At 42.0% G+C, this 9284-nt stretch overlaps 1 protein-coding gene across 1 annotated transcript in view; it reads left to right on the top strand.

Annotated features, from left to right (window-relative positions):
* Positions 1 to 8007: 8007 nt before the first annotated feature.
* RFTN1 (raftlin, lipid raft linker 1) overlaps positions 8008 to 9284 on the top strand; it is a 75605-nt gene continuing 74328 nt past the window's right edge. Inside the window, exon 1 of the mRNA XM_026050828.1 lies at positions 8008 to 8159. Within this exon, the coding sequence (XP_025906613.1) occupies positions 8015 to 8159 (145 nt within the window). The 5' untranslated portion in view covers positions 8008 to 8014. The remainder of the gene's footprint in view (positions 8160 to 9284) is intronic.

Raw genomic sequence — 9284 nt, 5'->3', positions numbered from 1 at the left:
GAGCCCAGCGCAGGCAGCGGTGCCGCTCGCGGGGGGAGTCGCGCCGCGCCGCGCCGCTTCCTTGCCTGTCAACTCGAGCCCCTGGCGCTTAATAACAAGTTAGGGGCAGCGACGCTGTTTTTCACAGTACCCCTGGCCGCATCTGTGCATGTAATTTCGCGGTGTGTTTTGTTCTGTYTTCTTTCTTTCCCTCCTTCGAAAAGCCGTCTCGGAGTGAAGCGCCGTTTYAGGAATCTCCCTTCCCTTCGTGCTAGTGCAGCTGGACGAGGGACATTCCGCCCTGGAGCGCYGGCATTCCCCGCTCCGTGTGCTGGGAATGCTGCTCTCACGGGTCACGAACAGACCCACGGTGAAGGGGCTCCAATTCTGTTCTTGGGAAGCTGCCCCCACAGCCCAGAATAAAACTCCCAGTTAGGAAAAGTACATGAAAATAGGAATAGTTTTAGCCTTATCACATCAGCCAGCGCCCTGGGAGGTCGGCGCTTGGCGCCGCGCTCTGCAGCGCCTTGGCCCCGTCCGGTCCGCCTGCCCGGGCGCTGCCTCCTGCGCCCGCGGCCAAGGGCTGCAAGGAGGGACCATGGAGGGACCGTCCGTCCGCGKGGGCTGCCTCGCGCCGCGGTCCTGCGTGCCTGGATCCACCGCGCACACGGCGAGAGGCACCCGGTCTTCCGTGCCTCTGTTCCGAGGGTTCGCATTAAGGGAAAGTTGGATTCATTGCTCAAGTTCCTGTGCATATTTGTCTGGTCCCTTCAGCCTTTTGTTTATTTATTTATTTATTTTTAAAGGCAACTCCTGTAGTTTCCTCTTACATCTCTAAGAGCAGGAGGTCTCTAGATCTCCTTAGCAGCTCAGTAGGCTCCTGCCCTGCTCCACTTGGAAGCAACTTCTGTCAACATTTGCAGCCATAGTGCTTCAGAAGAAGAGCTACCAGTGCTTTGCCCAGGATCTTGACCATGAGTGCGTCATCTAAAGCTGTACTCTATAAACAAGTAGTAAAGTTTGACTCCTTTGCTATGTCAGTTCTGAAAGAAAATGTCATGATGCCAGCAACCGAATAAGCATTATAGGAGGATGTGGCTAGGGCAAGGAACAAGGCTCCCTCTCCAAACTACCGTTTTTCAGGTTTCTTCCCCAAACCAGCATGCTGACCATTCTCCTTCAGCAGTTCYCTCTGACCCTCTCTGTGCTTCCTCGCAGCCCTTCCCAGGCATGTGTGTCGTGTGGGCCCACGAGCTGGCCTACGGCTACCTGCACAGGTCGCCGTATTAASAACTTGTGAAAAAGATATTTTATTCTAGCTCTGCTGAACCCGCACTGTATTTATTCACTGTGCTTTTTTCTTACAATTTCCCTAAGCCATAGCAAACTCTTGGGGTTATGCTAGCRAGGCTCCAAGTGACTGAACTGTGCTTTCCTCCTCCTTTCAGGTAGGCAGGGCCTTTTGCTGTCATTGTGGGAGATGCTGCCAAACCCAGCCTAAAAGTTGCTTKTTTTTTAAATTCCAGCAATCGGACTGTGGGTTCCTGCTTTGAGGCAGTTCAGCCCTTCGGATCGGAGTTARGCCTTGGTTTGGTTGTGGTGTCTGGCCTGTCTCCCTGGGTTTGTCTTCTGGCACATTTCACTTTATGATGAGGTTGCTTGATTGGAGGCTGTAATTTTCTCTCTCTGCTGAGTGTTTTTCCTGTCCCTTGGAAGGTCTCTGCTACCTTTCCCTCTTTATTAGGTAATTCATCTCTCTAGGTCTGGAAACCTTCTCATGAATTCTCTTGTCACTTCCTTAGGTTGCAAATTCCACAGATGCAAGTACTGTAATTTAAACATGTTCCAGACCTCCTCTGTGCTCAAGTCCTCCAGTTTTCATTCCTGCTCATCTCAGTGATGAGTTCCCTTAGTTTTTTCACATTTGCCTTTTGAAATCGAAAACCTTAATTATGATATACTTAGATTGTTTTGCCATTTAAGTCAAATCAATCATAAAGAGTAAAAGTGGAATGATTTCYTCCAGCAATATTTCTGTAAGCTGAGACTAATCAAAATGAGTCTAAAAGTCTGATATTTTTAGTTGAATCAGTAACTGTTTATTGAAAAAACTGGTCAGCTATGACATCCAGAAATTGATAAGGCTGATTTATAGTATTTTGCTCTTTCTATTTTGAAAATAAGTCTGTYGGAATTATGGAGATTACTTTGCAAACGTAAACCCTGCTCCATTCCCACAGCATTTAGCGACTAGTTGATTCTCTGGTTACCTCTGTGGTGATTTTTTGGGCAAGGTCATGCTCAGTATGTCTCAGTAAGGAATTCCCCTCCTCGTGACCCAATCTCACAAGAAGCCCATGAGTGGTAAKGCAGAAAGGAAGCATACAGATGTCAGGAGGGTGGCTTCATTACGGGGAACTGAAAAGGGAGAAGAGCGAACTGAAAACACCAGACTTCACAAACTGGATGCAAAGAATGGAGAACAGTCATCTGCTTGATGCATTTATTAATTTATTTTGCCTTGTTATTACTCTTCTGCTTCATGGCCTGAAAAGGGACTTGGCCATAATTTGCAAACTCTCTGAACTCTTTGGTGTTCTGCAGCCTGGGGAGCATGCAAGAATAAAACGAGCCTTTGCCAGCAAGTGAACCGAGCTGAGCACCAAGTGCTTATTAGTCTGGAAGTGGGCAGGTCAGGTTTACAGGAGTGAGGGCTTAAGGAAATAAATGTGTCTCATTACTGCAAGTCCTGTAATTACCTGTAAAAGCCTTCTAGCATCCYTGGGAGGCCGCTAAGCGTTGCCCATGGAAGGAAGAGCCAAGGTGAAAGGATTTACTGAAATCCAGAGGGACACAAGCTGCCCACGTATTGCCCTGGTCTGGTTTCCCAGCTGGTGAGCTCGCCAGTACGAGCATCATCGTCCACAATCTTGCAAAATGAACTTTGGAAGTAACTTATTATATTCTGAAAAGGAAATTATTAATTCATGGTAAAGCTTACAAAATGAGGTCGCTTGTTTGGACAATTAAAAACTTAATAAACTTAATATGTGTTAATGAAAGCTGGCTTGTTCTAATTGCTCTTAAGAAACAAGCCRACAACAGTGTGACCTTCTCACACAGCACCTTTTTCTTTGGATGCCATTGTAATGTAAATACTAAAATTACCTGTTTATATTTCGGTTTGATAGTTTATTGCACTTGTATTAGTATTTGAATGTCTACTCTAATACTGTACACTTAGCAGCTGACTTCAATTTTATACGTGTTTAAAAGAATTGTTTGGGAAGCCTGTTCCAATGGTGCTGTAAGTAGCAGTTGACACAGCGCATTCCATAATATTGATACAGTTGAAATAAATTGTTTAGCCAATGTGTASTTAGCTGATAAACATCCCTTAAATTACTTAGTCTGATAATCTATTCAAGCTGCCATTAGTCATGTGCTTCTGATAGTTTTCAGTGTAATTTTCGTTATTATTTCTTGGAGATAAATAGTTACGGAGTTATGTGAAAGGAGGGGAAGATGCATTAGAAAATTAGCTTCACTTGTTTAAAAAAATCAGATGGAAGGCAAAGGTTTTCCTGCTTTCTTACACCCTTCTCCTGTTGAAAAGCAATCYACGAGCCTTAATGATTATTGACAGAAAAAAATGTCAGCTATGTGATACTCTTTTTTTTTGCTTGTTCTTCTTTGCTAATTCTACACCCCCTGTATGTCATCTGTTTTGAACACAAGCTCTTCTCTAAAGTGAGACAGCTAGCCCAAGCTCCAGGAAGTATTTTAATGAAGTTTAGGCTCAGAGATGATGGGTTGAAAACATTGCACCTCTCTAATGAAGCTATCAAAATCCCTGCATTTTGTTCAAGATGCTCTTGTTCTCATGGATTGCAGAGGTGCTTAAAATAGAAGTGCTGCTTGTTTTTTTCCTCTTAGAATATGCTGTAATTTTTCAACAACAACATTTTTAAAGGCAAAAGATGGTACCTGTTTCAATAAAGCTTCAATTGAGGAAGAGTGATCATGGGTATGTCCCTTGCTGTGCTGGGACAGGCTTCTCCTCTGTTCCTCCAAGCGCTCCCCAGATCTGCTCTGCTCCACAGACAACTTTGGGCCCTCTACCAAGATGTGCAAAACCTGCATTCACTTTTGTGAACTCTCCTTTTGCCACTGTCCTCTGAACAATAGTGAGGACCTTTGCTGTCATGGAGAAGATGCATTTGAGAACTGTTCAACTGTGGACTTGCTGTTGTTCTGCAGTTCATCACAGCTTCCACTTTTTTGATGCTCTGCAAAATTAAAATTAGATACAGACTAACAAATCTCTCCTCATATCTGGGTTTCAGTTCTACTTTTATCGTGTGACTGAACACGAGAACTTTAGAGATTAGTAAGATCATAGAAGGCACAGAGGATTGATTTGTAATCTCTGTAAAAAATGAGCTTGCAGGCTGAATTAGTCTTCTGGGCATGTGTGTTTGTAAAAGCCCATAGCCAAGTCTTCATTTTAATGGCTAGTATTCTTCATGAGATATTGCTCTTTCTCTGAAGGAATTTCTTGCAGCTGTGGAACTAATGGATTGATAATGAACTTTTGCTTTCATATGTTTGGGAACCTCCTGTAGAAACAAAAATATTTGACCTTTTTTTCAGTGTTTTTGAACAGTAGAAAAATAATTACTTTTAAATTTGCTGTATCAGAAAGTAAATATTCAGTGATCCAATTTTGTTTTAATACTGAATAAAAGCAGTAAGAGAATACACACAAAGACATAGAAAGCTGAGAAAAATGTGTATGGTACAATAGTTATAAAGCAGCCTTTGTATCAAAGCAATATATGATCYAAAAAAGAGAAGGCTGAAGTTCATCGATGCTTGGAAAGTGTCAGTGATGAAGTGTTTCTTACAGTACTCCTTAATAACTCAAATGTAGAAAATGTAGGAAATTGTAGAAATGTACAAAGTGTGGGAAAATGAATAATGTCCTGTTGACATCTAGATTTCTAACTGAACAAGCAAGGAGTTYTTCTATTTGGACTTGAGGATGGAAAGACTCTGAGCAGAAGTAAATTTGGTTGCTACAAAGGCAAGGAAGGAAGAGGACRGTAACTCATGCTGAAACATTTTTGAAAAGTGAAAAATCAGGATGTTCCCCAAGGAAGATTGTGAGATAACATTGGACAGAATTTGGTGGTTCAATGACTACTAGTTGTACATCATCAATACCTCATAGAAACTTTAAATATTCTCTATACATCTGTGTTTCTTTTTTAATACTTAGACTTCGGTATTATATTAGAAGTCTTATTTCCTACAATTTATTTTCTACTGCTGCAGCACTTGAATTGTACTTAACTGTGGGAAAGATTAGGTTGCTGTGAAACTTGTTGTCTTCCTATGGAAATCTCATTTTGTTTCCTGTGAAGAGATCCYCCTTTTTACTCATATGTGCTTTAGCCACATAAATATAAATATTCAAAGTTAAAGAAATGCTTCAACTTTGTGAAATCCCAGTGAAAAAAATGGGATTTTTCACTCATTTTCTTGAAGAAAGGAATGAAATACGCTCTAGGATGTTAACTGAAGTTTTAAGCAAGCTGCTAGAACATGAAAATTTTGTCTTCTGGTCATTAACTTGAAAAGTTGCATGGATTTGGTCCTGTCTCAAATGAGAAGGTGTCTCCACAGCCAATGACTTGAGTATTGGCATCGTCTTTAGAGGTTGTTCCCGGCATGGGCATGAGAGTGGACCAGCTTTCTCAAGACCCCTAAGAAGACAAGAAGAAAGAAGAGCACAGGCTGGAGCTTGCTCTAGCTTTTGGCAAAGCAGAGGCTTGTGCTTTCCAGCTCTTTGACCCCAGTTTAGGAAAGAATGAAAAACTCTCTGGTATATGAAATGCAGCTTTTCATGGCTTCTTGCAAGGTCCCCAGGGTCTCCTTGTGCAGCCGTCCRTCTGGAGAGCCCAGCGTGTTCAGGCTTTGTCTAACTAAGGGTTGCAGACACTGCTGCTTAATGACCTCTGAAATGGAATTTTTCTCCTTTCATGACGCCACCCTGTACAGTTATTATATATAAGAATTACTGGCCATCACTTGAACAAGAAATTTGATTCGCTTGCTAATATTTATTGCTGCCTTTGTTCCATATCCAACACTGTATTGAAGCAGGTGTGTCCTGCTAGATGTCTTCCATTGCAGTTGACCAAAATACTCATGGTATCTTAAATCAGGCACACTTTTATGCTGCTATTAAAGTAAACAGTGTTTGAGTTTTGGGCTAATCGTATTGTGCTGATAACCTTGTATTGTGAAGGGATGTAGCTGAACAGGCAGAAGAAAGTTGTTGTGTATATATGTGAAAGAATAGACTCTGTTTTACTTGATGATAGTAGGTGTTGGTACAAAAAATGATAGCAGGATTTTTTTCTTCTTTTTTCTTCCTTTTTGTTTTTTCCTTCTTTTAAATAGAACAGCATCCTGAGTCTTTTTAACCTTAAATTTATAAAATCAAGACCTGCCCTCCCCCCGTCCCTCCAATAAATCTAGCAAGCAGAGAGGTTGTTTTCTCTTGGATGAATCTCAAAATATTTGAAGTTTAGGAACACATGGCATGCCATCCATTTTTGTGGATGTGTTTGTACTGAAGCTGTGAGCCTTTTTAGCAGAAGCTCTTTCTGCTTCCAGGTTCTGTTAGAATCATGGGTTGTTTATGATGGGAGTTTTTTAAAGATTGGGTCCATTGTCCAGCCCTATTTTCATATCTTTATTAATGACTATGGAATAAGGTGTAGGCTTGTGCTTACAGAACCTGCTGCTGATAGGATGTTGGCAGGATGACATTGCTGTTGCTGCAAAGGTCTCCAGCCCCAGGATGTGGGCAGAATTGGGTGACTTTTTTGCTGACTAGTAGGGATGAAAAGAAATAGAGCAAAGTTACGGGTACTGAGCAGACCTGTGGTGTAAACTGGGCAACTTTTGCAGAGCTGTTATGCAAAAAGGTAGTGTGATTTTTAGGTGCCCAAGACAAGTAATTTTCAGTAGAGACAGGGAAGTGTTAATGCAATTTTAATGGGCATTGGTAAGGTCCTGTTCAGTGCGTGTGGTCCCCTGTGTTCAGCCAGAGATATGGAACAGGAACAAGGCAAACAGGGCTCACTGGGATGCTTAAGGGGAGCTGGGGACATTGTAACTCTTCCYAAAATGATTTTACAAGTTAAGGTGAGGGAAGGTTATCCAAAAAAACCTGTCCATGGTGTCCATGGCCTCAAAACATGTGTGTGGCCTGTGGGATTACAGTCCTACGAGCCATAATCTGGAGGGTATGGGGAAGCATTTGGCATATAGCAGAAGTGGTGGTTGGGGCAATTATTTTAAATGTTGTAAACTGGATTTATTGAGTCCGCTTCTGTGCTCATATGGCTTTTTCTGCTTTAAAGATGATTTCTGTAAAGGGCCTTGACTTCCTCTGGCTTGCCTGGAAAAGTGAAGGGGAAGGAAGGAAGGTGCTTYGCTAAGTGCTCCTATTGCTGCCTTTGCAAAACTGCTTTCTGCATTGAATTACGAATCTAAATATTAATTTGAATGTTACCAAGGTAAAAAGATAATACAATATGCTCTCATGGTAACTGCACATAAAAATAAAATTGTTATTAAGTTGTCAGCCCATATATTATCAATGTTATTTTGCATTTTCTGCTGCTTTTTATAATGGGATATGTCTTCGAGAGTATACTATTGCACACATTTGAAAAGATAAAAAATGCATGCATTAAACTGTCACTTTTCCAATAAAATAATGCCATGTCTGAGAGTTGATGCAAATGGTAAATATTTCAATCAGTATCTTGGCATCTATTCACCATCTACCATTTCATATAGTTTGCATGTATTTTGTATTTTAAAACTAAAAATCACCTTGATATGGTAATATAGTGCAGGAAAATGGAAACTCACAAAGTAAAGCTGAAAGCAAAAAAAAAAAGATCGATTTTTTTTTCTCTTCCTTTCCTTGTCCCTTGTATCAGGAGCTGCTGAAATGGGTTGTGGATTGAACAAGCTAGAGAAGCACGATGAAAAACGACCTGGTAATATCTATTCAACTTTGAAGAGGCCCCAGGTAGAAACCAAGATAGATGTTTGCTATGAGTATCGGTTCCTGGACTTCACAACATTAAATGATAGTAAGTACATGGGGCTTTTTTTTCCTTTATATTTTTTTTCCCTAAAGGAAAATTGTTTGAAGTGGTTTCTAATGCCTTTAAATAGAATAGCACGTGTAACAGTTAAGTTTTTAAAATGCACCCATTTCGTCTGGTAAATGTGTTCTGGTTGTTCATTATACTTGTATGAAAAGATTTTATTCAGAATTTCTGTAAATTTATAGCTTAAAATTGTAGCCACTCAGGTTGTAGTTTCTTTTCATCTATGGTTGTTTTTTCTTTTTGCACTAAGGATGTAGGTTTGCCTTATTTTATGCTTTATCCAGGTTTCATATGGTAAAACGATTTGGGTCTGGCAGATTGTGCATTTCCCTGCTCTTTCTTYTTCTCTTTTTACTCCTTGTGCTCCCTCAGGAGTGTTTTGAGAGRATAAAATCAATGTTTTCAGTTTTGCTCATTTACCTTAAGTGATTCTTACGTGGTTACAACTACTTCTAGGTGTATCCCTGTGGGTGGAAACAGGGAAATGCCAGATGCTGCAGATTTAAAACATAAAGTGGGAAAGGTCCAACCTCATGCATTTTCCCCTCTCATTTTTGATACCTGAAATTGTTTTAATTCATATGACTATCCCCAGTCATATGGGGATATTCTTTCCTCCCTGACTGACATGGMGCGGCGCCGCCAGCCTGGCTCACACCATCTCCCGCGCCCTCCTTCGCTTCGGGATTAGCCCCTTCCCCAGGCAGTTGCTCCTCACACCATGTGGAAACCCGCAGCTCGAGCAGAAGGCTGGCACCCGCTTCTCSCTATATACAGAAGAGCCCAGCACCCAGAGCTGTTGCAGGGGTTGGCAGGGTGCCCTGCGGGGCGCTCGGCTTCTGCCCTGCAGTTGGCTGCTGCTCCTCTGCCCTCACCAGCTGGGTCAGCGGAGGAGCCCGAGCGGGAGGTCCCCCTGCAAGGCCAAGAGCTGCTAGCAGCCTCTTTGCAACGAGGCCCCTCGTTGAACTGCGTATTTCGTGTTTTCTGCCCAGGATCATATGATGTTTTTTCTTTCGAGTTYGCTGTGAGGGGGCTGGCACGTCGGGACGGTTTGCAGTAGCTGGTTGAACAGGAGGCCGTGTGGGAGCTGAGAAATTCTACCTT

This window comes from Nothoprocta perdicaria, unplaced genomic scaffold (genome assembly GCF_003342845.1).
Source record: "Nothoprocta perdicaria isolate Ctin4 unplaced genomic scaffold, notPer1 scaffold_70, whole genome shotgun sequence".
Classification (NCBI taxonomy): domain Eukaryota; kingdom Metazoa; phylum Chordata; class Aves; order Tinamiformes; family Tinamidae; genus Nothoprocta; species Nothoprocta perdicaria.
Note: the sequence above shows the minus strand (reverse complement) of the source record. Positions and strands in the feature narration are given on the sequence as shown.